At 41.0% G+C, this 25,880-nt stretch overlaps 2 protein-coding genes and 2 long non-coding RNA genes across 4 annotated transcripts; all 4 read right to left on the bottom strand.

Moving 5' to 3' along the window:
- Positions 1 to 1,542: 1,542 nt before the first annotated feature.
- On the bottom strand, positions 1,543 to 5,247 carry LOC310802160 (protein tyrosine phosphatase domain-containing protein 1; the record flags this gene model as incomplete). Its single annotated transcript, XM_083666452.1, has 12 exons — positions 1,543 to 1,813; positions 1,956 to 2,066; positions 2,207 to 2,287; positions 2,436 to 2,537; positions 2,778 to 2,894; positions 3,084 to 3,335; positions 3,449 to 3,757; positions 3,849 to 4,120; positions 4,208 to 4,345; positions 4,545 to 4,663; positions 4,869 to 4,949; positions 5,069 to 5,247. The coding sequence occupies 12 exons, from the start codon at positions 5,245 to 5,247 to the stop codon at positions 1,703 to 1,705; spliced, it is 1,872 nt and encodes a 623-aa protein (XP_083522578.1). The 3' UTR covers positions 1,543 to 1,702.
- A 6,536-nt stretch (positions 5,248 to 11,783) lies between these two features.
- Positions 11,784 to 14,130, bottom strand: LOC310802862. The gene is made up of 2 exons (XR_014554164.1): positions 14,081 to 14,130; positions 11,784 to 13,319 (listed from the first exon to the last, which is right to left on the bottom strand). It is a non-coding gene; the product is annotated as an uncharacterized lncRNA (long non-coding RNA).
- A 1,571-nt stretch (positions 14,131 to 15,701) lies between these two features.
- On the bottom strand, positions 15,702 to 19,602 carry LOC310802469. The gene is made up of 5 exons (XR_014554147.1): positions 19,458 to 19,602; positions 18,794 to 18,873; positions 16,895 to 18,437; positions 16,369 to 16,434; positions 15,702 to 16,211 (listed from the first exon to the last, which is right to left on the bottom strand). It is a non-coding gene; the product is annotated as an uncharacterized lncRNA (long non-coding RNA).
- A 2,383-nt stretch (positions 19,603 to 21,985) lies between these two features.
- arf5 (ADP-ribosylation factor 5) lies at positions 21,986 to 24,927 on the bottom strand. Its single transcript, XM_083666907.1, has 6 exons — positions 24,680 to 24,927; positions 23,920 to 24,000; positions 23,636 to 23,745; positions 23,447 to 23,518; positions 23,117 to 23,242; positions 21,986 to 23,007 (listed from the first exon to the last, which is right to left on the bottom strand). Exons 1-6 carry the CDS (start codon positions 24,744 to 24,746, stop codon positions 22,921 to 22,923), a joined length of 543 nt encoding a protein of 180 aa, XP_083523033.1. The 5' UTR covers positions 24,747 to 24,927; the 3' UTR covers positions 21,986 to 22,920.
- Between the last annotated feature and the right edge of the window lie 953 nt (positions 24,928 to 25,880).

Raw genomic sequence — 25,880 nt, 5'->3', positions numbered from 1 at the left:
AAGAGTATAGGTCAAATAACACTAAAATTGTTTTCTTGAGAGCCTTTTTACTTTAGAATTAAACAGAAGTATGGCATTGTATCCGTGTACAATTGGATAGGCGATTTGTCCTCCTAAGAGCCTTGTTTTTATTGTTATTATTATAGAACAGTAGCCGATCGGTTCTGTCTAAAAGACAGGGATAAGACCTTTACTACTAAATTACTAACCCTCAGTTTTAGTGCTGGTCTGTCAGTACTGGTTGCCTGAAGCTGTGTCGGTGTCTGTGTGGTGTGTGTTTTAAAACTTTGCCGCAATAATGACGTGACACGTCAGTGGCCTATTATGTCACAATGCGATGCGTTCTGCTGACAGCCAGCAAAAGTTTCTTAGCAACGGCAGTCCGCAAAGCAAAAGACGCTTATGAGGGCTAGGCTATAACACATTACAAAGTAAAACGTGTACATTGTAACTTATTTTCAGTTTGTTAATAAGGCTACAATAAGTCTCCGTAGCAAGTGCAGAAACCTAGAATTTCCTTGAGACTGTCACTGGCACTAAAATGCAATACCGCATCTAAATGCTGCATTCATGAAACCTTAGTTCATAATTGTGAAATAACTTAGTCCCTGCCTAAAACAGTAGGCCTAAGTCAAGCAATGCCACAGCCCTGTCGAGCTTACAGGGCAAGCTTTTCTTCTCCGCATCACATGACAGGCAACATTAAACATCGAATTCCACTTAGGCTTTATCTACCATCGTTCGTCGGGTAGTTAATCTCTGCCTATTTAAAATCCATATGCCTACCTGTATTATTGTGGTCAATCTTTTGTCTTTCCGGAGGCTAGGCGCTCCCTGGGACACTGCACGTGCACTAACCCCAAACCCCCTGATTTGTTTAGAACTTTGGTTGTGCTCATGCTCACTATGACAACGTTACCATAGAGATGGCTCTTTGAAAGGCATTACTGGCAAATGGATGGGGGGCTTCTTGAGAAACACAAACATATTCATGTTAGATCAATAGATAGGCCTACATGAATATTGAAACTATATTCAAGCTCTGGAGATGATGGGGTCGGTGGAAGCATGCACAAGGCTATAAAGCCATGATACATTGACATAAAGTGTCCATTCTATGGATTGAGAGAATCGGACTGTAGAATGTCAGTCATCAAAATCATCAATAAACTGCCTGTTCAATTGCTTCAAATCAAACCAAATAATGTACTGCTAAAAATATTTGTAAACATTATTGATGGAATTTATGAGAAAATGTCCCAACAGATTTCATAAAGCCATAATCATCATAATAGATTCATGATGATTATGGCTTTATGAAATCTGTTGGGACATTTTAGTTTGTTGACAGAACTGCATTAAAAACTCCAATGACACAGGCATCAAAAGGTACAAAGGTTTTTATTGTGTACAGTACAGATTTGACCACTACTTTGCAATATGACCCTTCATACAAAAGTGTTTTGGGTTTGTTCAGTTAACAAGTTATCAAAAGGGTCCAGTCTATTTCTGCTTTTGCCAACTTATTGTTGTTTGGCAAGGCAAAGTGGCTAAAGGTGTGTTGTTGAGTGTATAAACAGTCAGGTAGTAACCCACTGACGGGGAATATCCTGACATACCCAGTCTTACAGAGTGTCAAGTCTAAATCACTAACGTTGCCGGTTTGATAGAGGCTAACATGATTTGGCTTCTGCTGAAGATGTCACTGTGTTGTCGGAGGCTCGAAGAAGTTGTTGGTGTGGAGTGTTGCTTTGATGCTGGACTTGAGGACTCTCATGAGTGCTGCGTATCTCCCCATCTCCTCTTGAGGGCGCTATTGGACAGAGAGATCATCATCTTTATCATGCCTTACCTTTAATACGCTCAATCTTAACAGTGCTCCCTAGTCAGTGGGCACACACACACACACACACACACACACACACACACACACACACACACACACACACACTCACCCTGGTCAGTGCTTGTATCAGGCGTCGGAGCACCCCCTCCTCTCTCTGCGGACACAGACTGGTCACCTGACCCACACAGCCTAGCAAACAGGAGATGGTGTGGCACTGGTGCTGGGACAACAGAGACATAAACCTTGAGTATTCATAGCAACATATGTTCCCTGGTCCTCAGCCTTCCCCTTCACATACAGTAGGTGGGAGGTGCTTTGGCAGAGAGGTAAACTGGTTAAGACTCTGAATGGGTCTCTCACCTTCTGAAGCACACTGAGATGGTTCACATGTTGAGCTCCTGAGGTCAACCTCTCTACATCCTCTGCACTCAGAACAGGCTCCTTGAGAGAGAGAGAGATATAGAGCAAAGAGGGGAATATGGACAGGCAGGGGAAGAAATGAAGAGTACTCTTTTAGTTAGTCAAAAGTGATAACGATGAGGACGATTCAGCTATTATTGATTAGATATTATTAGATATCATTTTGGACCTTCAGTTTCTCCAGCCAGGTCCACAGTAGAGAGGTGAGTACTTGGGGATCTGATTCAGTGACGAATAGGGCCCATCCACACTCGCTGCTGTTCAGCTCCTCCTGTGGGTACATACACACACTCAATGGATTTGAGCACTTTGGATATTAAAGTGAAAGTTCATCAATCAAACCAAAGATCCTGAACACTGCAATATAGTATATTCTCCCAAATGTGTATACCAATACAACATGTTGACCCATCAGCCAGATGATGGAGCTACACCTCAACTCAGATATAAAAAATAGAGGAGATTTGACACCCTGTGGTAACGGTTCGAAAAAGTTGTGACCGATGGTTACCTGTAGCAGCGCTATCCTCTGTAGAACAGTCTCCCTAGGGGGGTCCTGATCCACCATCGCCCTGGCAACAGTACGAGCCACTGAAGCCTGTCCAGACTTCCTCTGGTTCCTGCATAACTGCACAGGACAGGAAATGACAGACAGCATGGGCCTGATTTATCATTCTGTTTGTACTAGTTATTTTCTGAGTACATTAATCTGTCTCTTTTCCTACTATTTGTACCTAACGTTACCATTTTCACATCCATGTTTCATTCCCGAATGACAATAGCAGGCATATAAGTAGAACTGTGCACTGACACTTACCTCAATGTTGGAACCAAATTTGAGAAATGCCAATGTCCTCTTGGCTGTGCACTTTGACCTCTTATTGTTGATTGTCCCACTGCCTGCTGGGAGATTGAGTATTTGTGAGTCCTCTCTGCTGTTACAGAGGCCTGCTGATGGGGTGGCCAGGGCAGGGCTGATAGATCTCAGATCAGGTCTTATCTGGTCCAGCCCATACCAATCTGTCCCATTCCCAGCCAGTGGAGAACAATATGAGTCCAGCTCATGATCCTGGGGAGAAAAAAAGTGAGTTTTTATCTGAGAGAGGGATCTCATCCAAAAGCCCCCCAAAATACTCTTTGTGGTTGTAGCGTGATGTACTACTGTGTTCTATCTCCTCTTACCTGGCTGGCAGTGATCTTGCTGAGGTCAGAGTCGCTGTAGCTACGTCTATCCAGCAACACCTCCCTCTTCCTCTCTAGAAAGCCCTCAGGCTGATCCCAGGATGACAGGGACCCTGACACTGAGCCCCGCCAGGACCCCCTAGGTCCCTCCCGCAGCAGGGGCAGGTACTGCTTGGCTACCAGGGTCCCCCTCACAACTCTGCCCAGAGCCTGGACTCCGGCCCTCTTCTCCAGCTCAGCATGCACCTCCGCAGGGGCTCGGAGACCCAGGGCCAGGCAGGACAGACGACCACAGAGCAGATACACAACCTAAATGATGATAATACATATGGTAAATATTATGGAAGACAATAACATCAAATAAATCCAATAAATAAAGAGCTAAAGTGACCACTCAGACCTTGGGCGTGTGTCTGAGGGTGCGAGCCTCCTGGCCATGCAGCAGAAGGGCCTGGCGGTGCAGGTACTGCAGCAGGGTGAAGTGGGCCCCATGGCGTAGGCTGAGGTCTGGGTACTGGGCCAGCTGTGTGCCCATCAGACGTGCAAAGTCGAACACTAGGCTGATCTGGGCACGCGTCTGGATGGAGCGAGGGCGTTTGATACGCACGTAGTGGACGGCCTCACTGGGGCTGATACGCAGGGTGTAGATCAGGTAACAGGCTATCAGGACTCCTGTCGATCAGAGTAGTGAAAGATCAGACCTCCACACATAAACATACATACCCTCCCTCTCTGTACGGTATCTGTATTTCCACTAACCTGTCCTCCCCAGGCCTGCATGGCAGTGTACAGCCACTCTTCCTTCCTTCACAGCAAAGGCCAACACCTTCACTCCATCTATCATTCCCACCATGGACGACACCCCAAAGTCTGGCATGCCAAAGTTGAAGAAGAAGACTGCACACATATACACACACACACATACACACACACACACACACACACACACACACACACACACACACACACACACACACACACACACAGGTGAACTGTACAGTAGGTAGAATTTAGATATGTAATGTGTTGTGTGTTGTGTAGTTGTGTTGTGTATTGTGTAGTTGTGTGTACTGTAATGTGGTGGTGTATGGTTTACTGTCATTCTCCATAAAGGTCTGTGGGTCGTAGGTGAAGCCAGTGTCAGGGTCTAGAGGAGGACCACAGTGAGCGTGCTCCCCAGGAAGCTGCATGTTGATGATAGACTTGATGTTCAACCTGGGAAAACAGGGTCACACTTGGTCAAACTGACACAGTCCACACACACATACACACACACACGCACACACACACACAGATAGACCCAAACACACAGACAGTGCTCTCAGCTAAAGGAGCGACATGCACAGCTGAGAGGATGGGAGAGGATAAGCTGACGTTTCATACACAAACACATACAGTGCTGTGCATGTCATGTTTTTACCGTTGGAACTGCTCTACGATGCTGTATCTCTCGATGAGACGAGTAGAGGGTCGTGCCATTGCAACTATGTCATCAGTCACCCTGAGAGCAGGATTAGATTATCTCAGTGAATATACACAAGCACTCTCACTTCTTATTTACTTCTCATGTAGAGCTATCTCTCTCTCTCGTGCGTTCTCTCACTCTCACTCCTCTCTCACCAGTGGGAGAAGAGGCCCTGGATGGCCTGTTGGCTGGGTCTCCAGCAGGCTGGTCCTTCGTAGCGGCAGTCTCGTCCTCCGCAGGCTAGCAGACAGATGATCTTGGGTGGGATGGCCTTCACCAGGTTCTCCCTGGCCTGGGAGTAGGAGGGCCGCGGCACCGGGACTGGCAGGGTCATAGTGGACCGTGTATCGTAGCAAGGGGTAGTTCCTCAGCCTAGCCTTGTGTATGTTAGTGGATGTGGTTTTTCCAGAGTGTGCCTGCTGGTATGTCTGATTGAACTGCTGTAGGAGTATTATCCAGTGGGCCAACAAGACAGACTCATACAATCATCTACTGCACATGTGAGTCTGTGAGTTGGTGCAGACTCCTGAAGCGGGATCAACTGGAACAGGGAATAGGTTGCTTGATTTGTTGTTGCAGATTGACAATTATTTTCTTGGAAAAACAAAAGAGCTTTCAGTGTAATTATCAAATCAGAACGGAACACCTTAAGTACCGGAGTTGAATATACTGTAGATCAGCGAGTGTCCTGATAACAACAACTTTCAGAGAAGACACACATTTTCATGGACTAAGAAGTGCCACCATTGTGCCATTAAATCCCTGCTTTTCAACTGTAATTTCACTGATGGATCAAAATAATTGCTATATTTTTGAGGTTCATATCTGGTAACCCAGTACACAGAGTATATTATAGTATGTTTGCTCACATGTTGATTGTACAGTACTCCCTAAAAGTATTGTTTTACAAGCCCTTATGGGTTACAGTATGCACCTGTGTGTATTTGACACAGTGAATGGACAATAAAAACCCACACCCCTCCTTGTAAAGTGTCTCACCTTTCTGGCGACATTCTAGATCCATGCAGAGCAGAGAAGAAAACATGTCCGACTGGCAGCGGGATACACACTCCACTGACCCAGCTTCTCTAAGCCTTATTAGCTGTCATAATTACATTAGAACAGACATTAACAAATAATAGTAAGCTGTATTATATAACACCTATAGCCAGGTCCAGGTCTACGTGATCTTAATCCCTCTCAGCCATCTGGGCATTTCTTTAATGTGTTGGGCAGCTGTGACTGTGATATTGTGAACAAAGCATTACACATTTAGAAAACTGATGGCTGATGACTCAATTAGTAACAACATTAACTAAACATTTGTTCAGAACAATGACTGTGCATCAATTGATGAACAATAACTGTTCATCAATGGAAACTTTAGAATTTTGTTTGATCTTATGGAACACTTGAATGTAAATGTTATCCTAGACAAGAGATACATAAATGTAAGTACATATAGTTCATTGGGACTAGATGCAATGTAAGGCTATGTCTATGAGACATTAGAGATGTATCTGTATTATTTTTTAACCAAACATTAATCTGCTTAGTTATTGCAAGTTATTAATGCAATGCTTAGATTTACCATCGCCGCACTTCAGGCATCAATCATCTCCACGCTAATACCCCCAAACACCAGCAGACACATATGATTTTGAGGAAGTGTCTTGGAGATTATTATAGTTGCTATTGTATGCTATAACTTGTGATGTTGAAACTATCCAGTCATCTGAACAGTAGCTTTTTGCAGGTGACCCCTGCCATGGCACATTTTAGAGTTAAATATTATAAAACAGACAAAACAACTTTTTATTTGTTTTGTTAGTTTAATTTTTATTGCCTTTTTCATATTTTTTCATGGCTTTTTTTTATTACTCAACAGACCCTCCCTCCAGTGGACAAAACAACCAATGCTGTTTCTAAACAGAGACACAACATTCAGGTAGGGGATTGTTTCCTTGTGGCTCCATTTGAGGGGAGATGTGGGGGGTTAGATACGTCTCCACATACAGTACATATACTGTACTGTACAAACATACCATGTGAAGATAATACATAACATATCATATAATCTCCATGTACTGTATGAGAGGATGTACAATCATAACCATTAATTCAACCGCATCAGCCCACTTCAAACGTTCCCCCTAGCCACAAAACCAAGCATCGCAGAAGGACATTCTTTTTCATAGTTACCTTTTATAAGTAATTACCATACAATACAAAAATATGTATATCTTAAGAAATGAATACTTACAGTATGTTCTGGAGTTTGTGTTTGTGTATGTTTTGCTCTGGTTGCTGTCCAGAACCTCTTTTCTGTATATGCAAAACATTTAAATAACAGTTATCCATCATACATATAGTTCATGACTTGAAAAATGTATGCAAAATGTATTTTAAAATGGGTTTCGAATGCAATAATTATGTGAGGAAATCATGAATGCATCAATACTCTGGTGTACCATGGTTTTGGTTGTTTTTCCACATAAATGCACTAAGCATATGTAAGCATTTTCAAATACACATGTTTACAAATGTTGCCGCCTGATGAATTATGTGAAGTATAATTATGTGAGTATCTTATAAGTTGTTGTTTCAATTTGGAAAAGTAGAAATTATTGTCTGGTCAGAGAAACTATGTCCTTGGATAAACCTTCATTTAGAACAAATTATGTCTTCGGGGACACAAAATGATGTCAGACATGGAATATGTGTCCACGAAATTGCATATTATTAACTCATAGCGATATAATGTTTCTGTGTAATTTACCGGAGACCCGATCATTTCATGCTTTCGCTTGCACTAACCACTATGTTATTCTCCCATCAGTGATGAAGAACGTCAGTGTTGAATAAAAATCTAATAACAACACAAACCAACGCATTGTGTACAGTTACTGGCCATTGTTAACAAATGGGTGTAGAAAGGTGAAGAGGCACACAAATGCACACACAAATCAATGAAATGATAATTAGACACCAAATGAAACCCAAAGAAAACCCATTATTAATGACACAATAATGCAATAATGTGAATGCCAAAACGACTCTGCAAGACTGAGAGGAGAGCAGAGTGTAGAATTTATACTGTACAGGTGTCAGGTGAGGGACTTTCCTGAGGCCTAGACACCGCCCACATACACACACACACACACACACACACACACACACACACACACACACACACACACACACACACACACACAGGTGAGGGACATATCTTTGAAAGTCCCCTGTTACAATCCAACATGGCCCTCCTCTGAGCTTGGATTGTTTGCTGTGTTCACTGATGGGTATTACATTTCTTTGATTGGTATCACTCAGAAAAGCAGATAAAAATGTTAATGAATACCAGTGTTAAACCCCTGAAAGTTCACCTAATGAAAGAGTCGGAATACAGCTGAAATGTAATCTCAAGCTTCAGTAAGTTCCATTGCAGTGTCATATTTCTGCACACATTTCTGCATTTTCCATGTGATGTCAGCAGCCTGCTTAGCTTTTAACTTTTAATTTCCAGGGTGTGTGATATTATGGAGGTACTGTATGTTCCAATAACTACTATTGTAAAAAAAAAAAAAAAAAAAAAAAAAAAAACTGTACAGGACAGACAAGGAAGAATAACATAAGCGGAATATCAGGAATATCAGGCATGCCTTCTTTGACTACTACACAGTGATCATCCTTGGGGACCATGCAATCTACTTGTGTTGGCTCATGTTATACTGTCAGTCTAAATAGGAATTCAAATCTATACACTGAGTCATACCGTATGAAAGACATGAAAAATATGACGAAGAGTGACAACTGAAAACAGATTCATTACACCACACAATCTTATGTTGGTTTTTACAGTTTTTATTTGTTTTGTTTTTTGTATGATTTTTATAAATATGTGTACAGCCATTATGCATTATACAGTCATGATATTCTGTTTCCGCCGAACCAAACAACGCAGATAACTAGAAGCCGACCCACAGTAAAAGAGGAGGTGGAGTATCTTTGGATGGTCTCGGTTGCTTCTGTAGTCTGGAGCTTTGGTTCGTTTTGAAACACATTAAGGTTTGGGGACTATTCAACCCGTAGCTCCATTAGTGAGTAAATGCTGGCTTCGGAGGTCAGATCTATGTACAAATACATGACATATGAAAATATACAGGACTATGTCACCAATATGTTAATATGCAGTATGACAATACAATTCTAACCAGTGTAGCCTGCAATCTCCCTCAAATGGTTCCCCGCACAGAACCAAGCGACAGAAATATACAATATACAATATGTTTCGATATATACAGTACAATCGTACTTTCTCCAGTGTGGAAGGATTTCATCCTTATTTCAGACAATCTCTTTTTCAAGTTTTTCTTCAGATGGACTTCTATCCACCAAGTCCTCTGTTCAAGAAGATCTGGTGTGCTACCCTTGGCAGTAGCTAGACTAACTGTTCAAAACAAGAACAGTTAGCCATTGTCAGGTTCATCACCTTCATCATCTTCATCTCCCTCATCCTGCTCATCTGTTGCAGCCTGCAGAGAGAACACATGGGAGATGTATGCTGCTTGAGTCATGTTTTTTGAGTAATGATTAGGAAGTGTGATCGGGAATCAGTGAGTGTGTGTGTGTGTGTGGTGTGTGTGTGTGTGTGTGTGTGTGTGTGTGTGTGTGTGTGTGTGTGTGTGTGTGTGTGTGTGTGTGCACGCGTGAGTGTGTGTGTGTGCTTGCGTGAGATTTGGCTTGGGTATATGATGTACAAACAAATAATTAATACATTAGAGATTAGAGTTCATCATTTAAGTGCTGGTTAAGTCAATACAGCAGAGTCCACACACAGGGCAATGGTCCACACTCTTTAACTACTGTGCCCTGTTAGCTCTGTTGCAATCCTCCAAGCAATATATACCAGCTACAATGTATTGTTTTGTGCATTACCTTAAAAGTACTCAAAAAGTAATATACCTGCATAATTACTTCATAACAGTGCAATCTTGTATATGTTATCGCAGCAATGACAAGTGACAAGCACACATTTAAAAAGTTAAGACATTTTAGCTAGCATACACTGTACTGTAATTAATTCCTTATATAAACATACATTTTGATTGATAAATTGTAGATACGTTGCAAAACTAGGAGTTAAATACAATTATAATTCTGTAAGCCATCAAATGGTGTTGGAAAAATAGAGTATAATATATCAATATGTCGTACACCTAACTTCAGAATTACTCATCTTTATTTTAATAATAAAAGCATGAAGCTTACCATCACTGCATTCAGCAAACACTGAGAGACTGAGAGTAGAGAAGAGAGGCAGAGACTTTATACTGCCTTACCTCACCCACAGATACTGCCTTACCTCACCTTACCTCACCCACAGATGAGGGACTCTGTTTCACACTCACCTTATCATTAACAAGAGTACGAAACGAAACTTAAGGAAGCATTTACGTCATCTTACATATCAGCCTCTAAACTACAGTACCTACTTGTGCACTGTGGCATCTCCATTCCACCACGTGGCAGTCTATCAGGAGTGGTAAAAATGAGGCTATGAGTGTGGCTTGCCTTGCACTAATCAAGGCTTACAAGGCTGACAGAAATATATATTACAACAAATTATATGGTTAAACTCAAACATATTGATAGACATAAAGCCTTAAAAATATACTGTATATTGGTATATGATATGTACTGGTATTGTTTTATTATAGGATATTGTTAACAAGGGAGGTAAGATCATTGTCTTACAAACAACTCTCAAACAAACAACTTACTTTTGTTGAAAATGAAAATGCCTGCTTGTTGTAAAAATGTTAGCAACTTATTGCAGTTTAAGAGTAAAATGTAGAATGAGTAGGACATTTTTCACACAGGGACCTTTTCTCTGATGCAGGTTTCTTCACAGCATCAGGATCTACTACTGTACACACACACGCATGCATGCACACACGCATACAAATCCACACACACACACACAGGTCACTCACAGATGTGCAATGACCTTCAATCCCATAAGCTTGTGTTGTAACTATATGCATCAATAACATTTTTCAATCACATTTTTCAATTTCTATCACTGAGTTCCAACCAATTAAACAGACAGGCATTGACTTCACTCAGTGGATTGGCATCATACTGACTGTGGTACAGAAACAATCTCAATACAATGGAAAATCAGTGGACGGGCTCATTGTAATGTATAGAATGGAATGGAACGTGTGCTTGACACCATTCCTTATTCTGTTCCATGCGTTATTTAACAGCCAATCAGAGGGCTGTATTTAACAGCCAATCAGAGGGCTTGATATTACTGCAATCAGAGGACTGTATTTAACAGCCAGTCAGAGGGCTCGATCATTGGCTTCCTGCTCTTCCCACTGTGAGGAGAACTACTGTATGAATCATATTTTGTTTAACAATATTTTGTTGCATAACATCTACATTCCAGTTCATACAGTATGTTAATAAACATTGCGATTGAGCAGAATCACTGTTTTGTGTTTTGACATGACATACAGGTTGTTAGTTACGTGTGTGTGTGTGTGTGTGTGTGTGTGTGTGTGTGTGTGTGTGTGTGTGTGTGTGCGTGTGCGTGTGCGTGTGCGTGTGTGTGTGTGTGTGTCTTTTTTCCCCTATTGTCTATCTGTAATGTCTGTTTCGTTTCAAGCTAAACCTGTGAAACATTAAAAGTGCTACCCATTAATATTGTAAAATATGCCATGTTAATCTGTATAAACAAAATGTATCCCCCATTGAATTACTATTTAGGCTCAATTACCAAAAGTAAAAAAACAGCAAATGTAATTGATAAACAATTAGTATTCACATGGAAGTGTGAACAATTGTAAATGTCCACAAGTGTGAATTAAAAACATGTTTATTACAGTAAATATATGGGGACTTTTTCATCTGTAGCACCATTAGAGAGTATGCAGGCTTTGGTGGTCAGATGTATGTACAAATACATGACATGTACAACACAATCCTTAACAATTTAGCCTGCAGTTACACTGAAATGGTTCCCCTAGCAACAGAACCAAGCGATATAAATCCTGACTCGTCACGTCGCTTTGCAGCGCGTCGAGATATTTTAACATATTGTTAAAATATGTTAAAGGTGGAACAGTATACATTAACATAAGATATTCAAATTATATTCATTTTAAATTCTATGTTTTATCTGTACCGTATTTTGTAAGAACCCTCTCTCTGACTCAAGTCCACAGAAATAATCTAGCCTATTAAATCTTATTTCCATATCCTTGGTGGGAGTTTCTTGGTAACACTATAGTCCCAAATAGATGGTTTGTAGATGTTCAATATATGTTCAACTAACTATCCAGTAACCCTAACCCTAGCCCTAATTTTAACCTTAACCCTTATCCTAACCCTAAACGTAACCAAAACCTAACCCTTGTCTAAGCCTAACCTTACCCTTACCCTTACCTTTACTCTAACTCTAACCTTCACCCTAACCGTAACTCTAGCAAGCTGTTGCATATTAACAGAGTTGCAGTTGATAGTTTGTGCAACTGTAGATCATTTATAGTAGACTATCCAAATAAAGTGTGACCATTCCCTCTCCCTGTTTCAAGGTCTGGTAGACATTCCTGTCTTATCTTCAGTACCTTGGTTGGAATTCTGTTCCTCAGTCTCTTTACTGCTCTCATGTTTGGCCAATCCGTAGTATCTGGTCTACGTTTGGCATGAGTTAGGCTACATAGCAGGAGATAGTGACTCTGTATGAGGGGGTCCTGGCCTGAGAGGTAAGATGCAACTACGTGTAGCCTATCGTAGATTCAATATGAAAAGATACCACCATAATGTTTTCATTTATAGAATATGCACTCCCAATCATTTTGGACAACCTATAGCCACCCTAAAAGTCACGCAGAAATTCCTTCATGTTCATGCACCACATAGCGTCATGATTGTTTAACATATGTTTCTATGTTAAGACAGAACACAAAACACGACCATACAATGACATACTAATGTCATTGTTCTGTATCTTATCAGTGTACAGACATGCGTTCACATTTGAGAGTTCTTTCTATTCGAGGATAAGGTACTCCTTCCTCGTCTAGTAGGAGTTGATCCTCCTTTGAGGTCTGGTAGACATCTTGTCTTGTCTTCTCTTCAGTTCCTCAGATGGATTTATATCCACCAATCCCCCATTGTAGAGGAACTGGTGTGCTACCCTAGGCAGTAGCTAGGCTAACTGAACATAATGTCCACCGCCATCATCATTGTCATGGCCGTCTTCTGAATCATCATCACCCTCATCCTGCTCATCTGTGGTAGCTAGGCTAACTGAACATAATGTCCACCGCCATCATCATTGTCATGGCCGTCTTCTGAATCATCATCACCCTCATCCTGCTCATCTGTGGTAGCCTGCAGAGAGAACACATGGCAGATGTAGGCATGCTTGAGTCATGCATGTACAGTGTATTTATGTTTTTTGAGTAATGATTAGGAAGTGTGATCAGGAATCTGTGACAAAGTCAAAGGATTGCATGTGAGTGTGTGTGTGTGTGTGTGCATGCGTGCATGTGTGCATGAGTGCATGCGTGTGTGTGTGTGTGTGTGTGTGTGTGTGTGTGTGTGTGTGTGTGTGTGTGTGTGTGTGTGTGTGTGTGTGTGTGTGTGTGTGTGTGCATGCATGTGCATCTGTGCATGTGTATGTGATGTGCAAAGTGCAAATAAACCATTAGTGCAGTACATTGGAGATCAGATAATAATGTGCAGTAAATACAGCATAGTCCACACACAGGACAATGGTCCACAGCTCTCCTACAATTATCCAGGGTGTATACTACTATCATGTGAACTAACTTCAGTTTTGTGCATTTCAGTGAGAATGTTTCATAACCTAAACTCAAAATATATGTGCATAATTACTTTAAAACAGTACAATATAGAGTTTGCTAGCAATGCTGGCAATATATGCTAGCAAAAATGTCAAATACATTTTGATAAAGAAAAGCACATTCATAAAATGTTAAGACATTTTTGCTAGCATACATTTTTGCTGTTGTAAAAAAATGTATGCATTGAACTGTAATACATTCTGTTATATAAGCGTTATTTTAATTGATCAAATGTAAATGCAAAGGCTGCAAAAGTTATTTTAATAATAAAAGCATGAAGCTTACCATGACACGTCAGCAAGCCACTCTGCAGGACTGAGAGGAGAGAACTTGTGTGTGACTTTATAAGACACACACACACACACACACACACACACACACACACACACACACACACACACACACACACACACACACACACACACAAAACCACACTCACACACACATAGACACACCCACTGGAAAGTCCCTGACACATCCATGCTGGATCACTTCCATCATTGTGACCAAGAGAATAATCAGTTGGACCAACACTACTTATTGTAACATGTACAAATCCCTAAACTCGGTTTGTGATGTCACACTATTAGAAATTAAATTGAAACAAACAAGACTATTATAAATGAAGAATGACATGTACTGTATCAGTGATGCATTAGTGCATGCAGCAAGTCCTACATAACTGTCTGAAAGCATTTCTAACATATCACAATATATTCAAAATGAGAAAGTAGGAGCTGATTGAGTGATATTTATGGGTTTATGTGTTTGTGGTCCTGTAGCTATTTATATGCAGCTAGAGCTCACAGTTACCTAATCAAGAGAAGGAAACGAAACTTACCAGGGAAGGCTTTACTAATCTTGCAGAGCAACCTCTAAACTACCATACACACCCTGTTGGCAGTGGTAAAAGTGTGGCTTGATCAAGGCTAGACAAAACAAAAATATTATAACAAATCATTCAACTGAAACATTTTGATAGATAGAAAACCTTTGAAATGTATGTTGTTATGTTATGTACTGGTATTGTGATCATACTGTAGAATAGATGAAAACAATATGGAAGGTAAGTTTGGTTTTATGTAAAATGCCTGCTTGTTACAAAATTGCTTCAACTTATGGCAGCTTACTGAAATGGAAAAGTGAAATTGGAAAGTAATTTTCCTGAAACTGGTTTGCTGACGACATATCCAAAACTATACACCAAGAAAATAGTGGATGGATGGTATGCATTGAAAGTGGCGGGTTGGGAATAAAATGATTACAGTTAGAGGTGATTGCAGTGTATCGCGTAACAATAAAACATGTTTATAGGAGAAGATATCAACAATGTTTCAAATAATAAAGTGCAATTCTTAAATAAACAACATTGTTATGTAAATAATATGTTTAAAATAAATTGCCCCATGATTAGGGGTGGGGCGTGAATCAAACACTCAGTAAACTTGTTTTCACAAGTTATCAATGTATCATTGTATGTATGTGTGGCACATCATGTGTCAAGTGGCTTAGAAGTAATCAACTAGCCCTACGCTATTGCAGCCCTGTATCATAACCTGCAAATATTGAAGTTCAAGCACTTGTCCTGTCCGTCATATTATGAGGCATACTTCTCATGGCTATTAATACAAAAGGAAGAATCCTATTTGTCATATTATAAGATGTAATTATCATAGATGATATCAAATAAATAATGTTTTGGTAAGTTGGAGGTTGGGTCGCTGCTAATGCCTTTTACTTGTTATTTTGTTTTACTGTATCTAGACGTCCTCTATTTTAAATAGGACATTGCCTAGACTGCAATTATACTGTGTTGGTTATTAGTTAGGTCTAATGTTGAGTATTCTACAGGTGCCCTCACCTAAAAACAACACTAACAAAACAATCAAAGAAAGACAGGAGAGTGTTTCATGTTACATGGGTTTTTCAGTTTTTATTCAACCATTTTATTTTTTTTATTTAGAGAAATCATGCGCTTAGCCTTAATGTGTATTTAGGATTGCGTTTTACTCAGCAGACCCCCCCTCGGGCCGCCGAACCAAGCAACGCAGACCAGAAGCCAACCAAAAGAAAAAAAGAATATTTCATCTGGAGGCATTCAAGGTAACGTGCGTTTCATTTTTAAGGTAAGTATATCTTTTGTGCTTGGGATGCATTCATCTTGTTGGTCTCTGGTAACTTCATGTGTCTGGTGCTTGGGTTCGGTGCGTCGAGGCGGTCGCTGCAGATCGTCAAATCTGCAGCCCCTGGCTCTGCACACATGGGCCCACCTGTCCATCCTAGGCGATATGCTGAGGGTTTGTACCCACAGTGGAATAAAACCCCCAGCACACCCTCTCAGGTCTGGTCAGGGGACCCAGTGACCTGCCCTTGGGAGCAGGCTTTTCCACTCCTCCTCTCCTCCTCCTCCTCGTTACTGTGGGAAGACATTACATTCAGTGACACAGCTCATAAGCCTTGAAAATAGTTGTGAAAATACAGTATGCCATGAAAATATGAAATATGTTACTTATCACACAATTGTTGTGAATGTGAGATATGTGTGAATGTTGTTGTGAATGTGAGATACTTACAAGAAAATACACAGCAAGCAGACAGAGAGGGGGTTCCATGAGTGACCTCTCACGAGGCCATCACACCTGAAAAACAAGGACTTACTTATAGATATGACACAGACGACACATACCCAACCACTTCCTTGTACAGCATAGATTACTATCAAATACTCCCTCCATTGTCATTTCCCTATTCTGAGTTTATGTAAATTCATTATAGAACCAGTTTTATCTGCCCTGTCTGACTGACTAACCATGCCTGGGACCTCCATGCCTGACAGGAGATATTTCTCAAATTTAATTTGCGTTGGAGCTTTTAGCAGTATATACTTTGGTGTCACACCACTCTAATCATATATAGTAATTGCAATTTTGTCAAAAAGCACAATCATGTTATATTATCAACTTCCCATAAAAGGAAAAACAAAGACAATATTTGTGCCTGATGATATTGAAATCTATACAAATTGAATAACATACAAAACACCAATTATGTATATGACTCAACATCTCAGCTGTTTATCATTATGGAAGGAAAACTCACCCCCAAATCCCTTAGCAGAGGGAAAGGCTCCGCAGGATAGAAAGGACAGACCAAACGCTGTGCTCTCCTTTTATGCCCTAACAAACCCTCCTCCTCTGAACTGCCTACCTCTGAGCCCCGCCTCATTTTGTTGTCTGTTCTGTCTGTTTCGTTTCCAGCGAACTCAAAGTTTCATTTCTGGGAGGTGGGGTGGGGGGAGGGTGGTAGCAAGACCGGCGGTGGCTATTGTCAGCGCTAAATAGACAGACATAGTGTATGGACCTACAGTAAATACACATATGAGATTAAACATTCAAACACGCCCCCGGATTATCAACAATTCAGAAAGGAAAAAAACACCGCCGGCCTTGCTGCCTTCCCTCTTCTCAGATAGGGTGTCTCTGTTTTGTTTTCTAGTTGCTGACCTGGTGTTTCTCACCTCCCCTCCCCTCTGTCACCACTAGACACACCAAACCACTGCAGAGTTGCATAATCATTAGCACCAGTACAAATGTTATACCTGTTATTTTCAGACAGGAATACAAAAAACAAAGGAATGATATAATGCTATTTTTTAAGAATATATAGGTACAGTATGTTCCAATAAGCACAGATCTTAATACATGATAGAATAGTGACAAAACGAAACTATACTGGACAAGATTGACAAGGATTATCATGAATATTATATGTTAAAAGGAAGGAATATCACACAGCAAACACCCATGTGGACCATGACATATATTTGTATCTGTTCCTGTGCAGTAATAGACCCATATAGGAGTTTAAATCGATACAATAATTCAGTCTCCAGTATGAAAGACATGGAAAAGATAAGGATGGGTGACAACTTAAATCAGATTAATGCAGATAATGCAGATTAAATCAGATAATTAATTAACACCACACAATTTCATGTTGCAGAGGTTTTTACAGTTTTTATTTGCAGTTTTATGGGTTTTTTAGATGCGTACAGCCTTAATGATGTTTTGGGATTGCATAATTGCATTGTTTTCTTCAGCAGGCCTCCCCTCGAGCCGCCAACCAAGCAACGCAGACAACCGGAAGCCGACCAAAAGGAAAAGGGGAAGTGGAGAGTATTTGGTTGGCTTTTGTGGTTTCGGTTGCTTCTTGTCGTCTGGAGCTTCGTTGTGTCGAGGTCAGTGCATTTCTGCAGCACTGGCCCTGCACACGGCGCCCCCTGCAGTCCCGCCTTGGGGACACAACAAGTTGGCCTTGTACCTACAGCAGGAAGAACGCATCGCGCCCCACTTCTACAGGAAACACAGGCCACATCAACATGTGCACAAAGAGGACAACTGTACATATGTGTGGACAGGGTGACCCCCTACCTGACGAGTAGAGGGGGTCACCACAGTAACACTATGTGCAGTTGTCATACATTCTTGCACATGGTGACCCAGCTTGTGTTTCCCCTAAGTGGGGCGCGATATGTTACTGCCTAGTGCAGGCCGCAGCCGGTAGGTGGTGTCCTCAATTCAGGACGGCAAGGGAGCGATGTGACCCTACCCTTGGGAGCGGGATTTTCCTCCTCTCTCCTTGACTGCGGGAAGACAAACTGTGTTCAGTATGATAGTTCACCATAGCAGAAGTATTAACAGTATGATAGTTCACCATAGCAGAAGTATTAACTCTGCTGATAGTTGAGGCTTTATCAGATAGTGTTGGGAGTCCCAGAGCAATGCCAACAGTAGATGTTGCAATGTGTGAGTCCAACATACAGTCCACAGAACATTATCAAGTCAACAGTTCAGATATGGTAAATGTGATAAACATGATTTACAGACATCAAGATAAAATATGTGCATTCTTGCCACCCTCTTCACAGAAATTAATTGAATTTCCCTCAAATGTGGACCTGCTATATTGTTATGCAGAGATAACGAGTCAAATACTTACATGATTTACAGCAAGCAAAGTGGGGCTCCATGGAGTTGGGGCTCCATGAGTGACCTTTCAGAGAGGGAAGGTCACCAGTCCTGAGAAGGATAGATTTGGAAAACAAGGAAGATGTGCTACAATTAATAATTGACTTCCTGGTACAGCATCAATGACTATCAAACTCTCACCATGGTCACTTCCCCTTATTAAAAAATGATTGTTGAGATAATGTGCAGTAATCAAATGTATAATTCAAAATTAATTTAATTCTAATCAAAGATTTGTCAAAGTGGTCAGTGTCCTCAAATATATACTATATGTATCATTTCATGATGATTCATGATTATCTTTTCATTTGGAATGTAGGATCTTGTTTGTTGTGTACATCATTTCATACTATTGTTAATTCCAGTTAATGATTACAATCAACTGTCATGAAAAAACATTTTTTTAAATATATTCTTGTGTGGAGGTGCGGTAAACAATGAGACAAGGAGGCGAAGGCAAGTCGAGTCTGTTTACTCTCCACATAAAAATACCACTGACAACAACACTGAGCGGGGCAACACGTTACCCGGATATAATAGTATATAAATGTAATCAAACTGAATAAGACTTTTCACTATCAAAATGACTCAGCAACGAACAACTAGATGGTTATCATTATGGAAGAGAAACTCACCCCTGAATCCGTTAGCAGAGGGAAAGGCTCTGCATGGATAGAAAGGACAGATCAAACGCTGTGCTCTCCTTTTAACAAACCCTCCTCTGCCTACGTCTGAGTCCAGCCCCGCCTAGCTACCCCAGGAAAGCACCTAACGTACCAAAGCTGCATTGTGTGTGTGTGTGTGTGTGTGTGTGTGTGTGTGTGTGTGTGTGTGTGTGTGTGTGTGTGTGTGTGTGTGTGTGTGTGTGTGTGTGTGTATATATGCGCGTGCATGCATGTTCATTGTTAGCACAATCAACCCCTACTGTCTGTCTGTACTGTCAGTTACGTTTCTGTTTCATTTCTGCTCTGCCTTTCCTCTCTTCTCAGAAAGGGTGTGTCTGTTCTGTTTTGTAATTGCTGACATGGTATTTCATAACACACACACACCCAAACCAAGACTGCTTGTTGTTCATAGCCATGCCTTCTCACCTCACCTCACCTCACCTCACCTCACCTCACCTCACCTCACCTCACCTCACCTCACTTCTGTATCACCACCAGAAACATTAAACCAAGACAGCACCAGTACACACTTTGCACCTGTTCTTTTCAGACAGGAATAAAAAAAACACAAAGTCAAAGCTGAAAACAAATAAACTGTATTTGTTTACACTTCACCATAGAGTTGCCGTTCATTCACCAAATCTTTATTTCACTTTCATTGCCATTTTATAGACCCATAGATTAATACTTCATTTATTCAGAGTAAAATCTGTGTCAACAACAAATAACCTGAGTGCCATGATACAAGTAGTAAAACAACCACAATTCAACTATTGAACCTATGATCTAACAACATTTACAGTTCCATAAAATGATCCTCCTGCGAGTAAAACCGTGCAAACAGGTCAGATCAGTGGCGTCAGCAGTGGTTATCATAATAACATGATAACATTATCAGGAAGGAACTAGTGATTTGTTTAAGTAAAATCATCTGCAACAACCAACTCTGTTGAAATATAAGCATACATGATATCAAATATTACATTCACTGTTCCAGAGTAAGAATATAGGAATAACCAGAGTAGTTACCTCAGTAACATACAACCTATTATGTATATATATAATATAAATTAAAGAGATAGAATAACTACTGTACAGTTGATTTGTTCCCAGCTGTGGGTTCCCCAAAACAGAAGTGTAACATTAATTAATCAACACAGATTTAATCAGGCCATGAACCTCATCAAGAACAATTATGGTATTCTCATCACATACCATTCTGTGCCCAGACAATAACAAACATTTTTGCCTTGCAACCTCTCTCAATAGACGAACTACAGTACACCCTCTGGTGGAGTCATGCTGCCATCTCATGATCTCTCTTGACTATGAAGACTTGCCTAGCTAGACCTTGAACATTTCTTAACTAAGTTTAGATTTCAAGTTTCCATTAGAAGCTAGGCAACAAGACAACTTGAGAAATGAAGTTTGAATGTATGTGATCACTGTTTCAAAAGCAAGCAGTGAAATGCTATAAAATTAATGTATTCAAGGACACTATTCATAGGCTTTTAGTTACAATAATACCTATATTGGTTAATAGATGACTAGTTGAACCTGGCCTGTAAGTGAATGCAACACAAGGGCTAGTTAGACGTTAAGCACCCTGAAGCCATCTATATGCATTGCAAATGACAGGATGTAAGAGATGTGGCAGGAAGTGCTATGTGGTAACACCCCTATGACACATCTCTAAGGTGAGGCCTGAAAAGTGGTGTGTGTGTTTGTGTGTGTGCCAAGAGAGTGTGGCAGTATTCAGTATTGCCGATCGTGTATCACTACCAGGGAGAAAATCTAATCAAGTTCTGAAAACCATAAGGCCTTGAGTACCCCAGAGCCATACGCCAGAGCCAGTATTCTCTCTGGATTACCCTGTTTGAAAATCATCTCTCCAGAGAAAAGGACATTCAAAACAATTCTCAAGCTCTAATTTCTCTTCAGGGCACATTGAAACACCATGACAACTTCTAGATACACCTTCAGACAAAGACAGTCCTTTATATAGTGAATTTATTTATTTAGACTTTTTTGTAAAACATAATTAGTTATCACGTCATTCAGAATGGGGCAGCTCCATGCAGCTTCTGGAAGTGTTGGTTGGAATGTCTGCCCAGTTCAGTTACTGGGCAGGTGTGTGTGTGTGGGAGGGGGGGGGGGGGGGGGGGGGGGGTCAGATAAAGCGAGCAACATCAGCCATCAAATACCAGAGCAAGCTCAGCCAAAAGCAAGCGCTGTTGAATCAAAGCATGCCACTTAACTATACAATGCTAACATCAACCCTGTGTCAATACTTGAAAGGTACATCCTTCCTCCTTTTGCTGATTACTCTGACATTGGATAACTGTGGGAAGGGTTCCCATTCCATTGCTATAACACCTCCAGCACTGTAATTAGGAAGAAGGGAAGGAAGGAAGCATTTTCAAGTATTCAAACAGGGCAACATTCTGATTTAGGGAGTGCCCATTCTCACTGGAGGAGACAACTCACCACAACTTACATCAGAGCAAATAAGGAAATGGGTTTTATTGCATAATTTTGACCGACTTCAAAAAACAAAAAAAACAACATTCTCAATACTCAAGCATCTGTCCTCTCCAAGGGGGAAAGCTCTACGATGAGATAAGAAAGGATTAAACAGAGATAATGTAAAAGATACCAGGAACTATATTGGAACCAACTGTTTCCTTTAACACCATCTACTGGGAGTTCCACAATGTTTGACTCCATTCTTCCTCTAGAAATTCATAAAATATGACATCGCTGTCCTAATCCTTCTTCATCTCATTATTAATGCTCCTGTCCCTTGGAGATGACATGACTTGATAGTGAGAACACAAGGGTCAAGGATGGAGGGCCTGGGCTGTAGGGTCAGGGCTGTAGGGTCGTTTCAGTGAAAATGTCCTAGTAGAACTGAGCAGCTTGAGGTAGAAATTGCCCTTAACCAAAGATCTAGGATCAGGTGGTCAATACCCTAGTACAGACCATAACCATTAGGAGGGTGAACAAATGTCCTTGTGTCAGAGGTTAGGGGCAACTTCTACCAACTCCAGCTGAACACTGCAAAGGGAAGGGTCATGAGAAATACAACTCCCATGATTCTCTTCACCGTTTCAATTATGTCTCAGAGTAGCCATTTGCTAAACATGCAACCGAAAGCATCACTTAACTTCTGTCATATCAGGTTGGAAGAAATGACAAATAGAGAAGAATGTGTGATGGTAACAGTAAAAGTAAAAGAAAAGTAAAGAGAAGGATAATAAAGATGTTCCAATAGGGATTGATTGCATTGTCCACAAGTTCTGTCCTTTTATGCGCACAGGTGCTTCAAGACCAAACTTTTCTTGATTGAATGTCTTGATCTTCTTTCTCTCTCTCTCTCTGGTGTTCTCTCTCTCTCTCTCTCTCTTGTTGTCTCTCTCCAGTCGATCCAGCTCTAGGACTTAGACAGCTCGTTGGATAGCCAGTCCAGTCCTTCATACAGCCCTGTGCCTTGGGTTGCACAAGTCGCCTGCACGTGCCACTGAGGAAAGAGAGAACAGAGGGGGATAAACAGAGAGGTTGTGTGTGTGTGTGTGTGTGTGTGTGTGTATGTGTGTATGTGTGTGTGTCTGTGTGTGTCTGTTACTCACAGTTCTGCTGCGGAGGCTCTGTAGGCCTAGTTTGTCTGTGAGGTCACTGACAGCCATCGCATTGGGAAGGTCCTGCTTGTTAGCAAACACCAGCAACACCGCCTCCCTCAACTCATCTTCCTGCAGCTGTGGAGAGAGAGAAATATTTGAAAATACCAAATACTGGTAAGATGATACTGTATATTAACAATTGTCAAGCAGGCATGCAACCATATAACACTACTTACATAACTATCAACATAATGATACTATTGACTCGATGCTCGAGGCTTGATTCCATGTGAGTTACAGTTGGACATACCATTCATCATTAATAGGATGAATACATACCATTTTTGAGAGTTCCTCTGCTGACTCAGCCACTCTCTCTCTGTCGTTACTGTCCACTACAAAGATCAGACCCTGTACCGAGAGAACAAACACAGTGAAATCAGTCAGACGAAGCCCTGTGCTCGCTCCTTTTCAATGCCTAGTGAATTGTTTGACAACTTTACTGTGTGTGTGTCTGTGTGCGTGTACCTGTGTGTTCTGGAAGTAGTGTCTCCAGAGGGGTCTGATCTTGTCCTGGCCACCCACGTCCCACACAGTGAAGCAGATGTTCTTATACTCTACTGTCTCCACATTAAAGCCTGCACACACACACACAAAATGGAGTGAAGATCATAATTGAATGTGGGATGTGACTGTCAATGCTGTTGGGATCAGCTGTCAAGCCTAATACTTCTCTCTAAACTAAACAAACAGGCTGACAGCAAGAACAGATGACATGGTAGCTGAATAGGTGCTGTGGGTGTGGCTCTTACCGATGGTTGGGATGGTGGTCACTATTTCTCCCAGTTTCAACTTGTACAAGATAGTGGTTTTCCCTGCAGCATCCAAGCCCACTGCCATGACAAAAAAAAAACAATGTTAAGGATCAAAATAGATATTCAACTAATTACTTGAGACTAAGCTTTAACATTGTATTTATAATAACAAGTAAGATAACTAACATGGCTAATTAGACAGCCTATAACTATTACAATCAATGACATTTATATATTAGGTAGATAGCTAGCTAGCTCCATTTCTCGCCTTATTTTCACCAGTTGGAAGTCTTCCTCCATATCACTTGCAGATAACGACACGGCCTAATGTCTGATAACAGGTGTTAGCCAGTCTAGCACCACAAAAATAGCTTACAAGTAGCTAGCATGTCAACTTGATGATATTGATCACTCCTTCACAATTAAATCTAGATATATGATATAGATGGAATTATCAAAGACAGTTAACTTACTAGCTAGCAGCTAGCTAGCTAACTATGAACTTCCTGCAACTTTGTTGACATAAGTCAGATATTACTGTACCAGGTTCAGTCGACTTTATGGGACAACAATGAGCAAATATTTGGTTATTATTGTTCTAAACCACTTGTGTCGAATGATTAGATTACACGTGTCATATTAGGAATGAAGACTACATGAAGTTTCATGTTTGCAACCCGACTGCTGCCAAAGTTAGCCAGCTGCTGCTGCTAGCTACCTTGCTAGCTAGCTTTTTAGCTAACCAGTTGAGCCTTACCCATAAGTATCCTCATCTGTTTCTTGCCAAACAGTCTGCCAAACAATGACGAGATGGTGAGCCCCATGTTGTGCGCTAATGTCCTTGAAATTAGTAAGGAAATATTTACTTGAACGTTACTGTTATTAGATCAAAAGCTTGAATCCTTATGTGTTTCACTCCCAAATGCAAGCACCGTTTCTGTCCTCTGATGCCGCTGCTGCCACGTCCGGGGCCAACGTGGAACCAACGACGTCATCAGTTTAGACCAACTTTATTAACAGTACCTTTGTAGGTAGCGGTTCAATTGCTTGCCACTAGAGGTCTATGTAATATCGTTGCTGTAATATATTTGCTATGAGCCTACCTAATCAAGTCAAGTCAAGTCAAAGTGTATTGGTAATATGCACAGGAAACAGTTGCAAATTGTATTGTAATAACAATAATAATGGATCGAATTTATAAAGATGTATTTCATTTCTTGAACCCAATGCGCTGTACAACAACAAGAAAAAAACAATTGTATTATTATTATTATTATTATTATTAATAATAATAATAATAATAATAATAATAATAATAATAAATAAATAAATCCAGTTTGAAAAGGTGTGTTTTGAGAAGTGCTTTGAATGCCGTTACAGACTCAGCGGTCAAACCACCATCGAAACCATTTCAGGACCAGCCAAGGAGGTTCTCCATCCAGTCCAGGAGGATGTTGTTTTTGACCGTATCAAAGGCAGCACTCAGATCCAGAAGAATGAGGATGCTGGCAGCTCCAGAGTCAGCAGAGACCAGAAGGTCATTTGTGACCCTGACCAGAGCAGTCTCTGTGCTATGCCTGGCTCTGAAACCAGGCTGGAAGGGCTCCAGTAGGTTTTGACAGTCAAGGTGTTGTTGCAGTTGGCGGAACACAGCACGTTCGGGTAGGTTGGCAAGGAAAGGGAGGTTGGATATGGGCTGGTAGTTTTTGAGCTCATCTGGGTTTGCTCTTTGTTTTTTAGGAACAGGCGTGACAGCTGCACATTTCAGTTCAGATGGAGCAAGCCTGGTGGTGAGGGACTTATTGATAATGGCTGTCAGAGATGGTGCCAGAGCAGGCATGCAGGTCTTGGCCAAGGATGTAGGGAGAGGATCTCGAGAGCATGTGGTGGGCTGACCTTAGTCACAGCAGCTGTATTGACAGTGGAAAAGATGGAGAGACAAATCACTGGCAGTGCAA

Source organism: Argentina silus (assembly GCF_951799395.1).
Source record: "Argentina silus genome assembly, chromosome: 3".
In the NCBI taxonomy this organism is placed as follows: Eukaryota; Metazoa; Chordata; class Actinopteri; order Argentiniformes; family Argentinidae; genus Argentina; species Argentina silus.
Note: the sequence above shows the minus strand (reverse complement) of the source record. Positions and strands in the feature narration are given on the sequence as shown.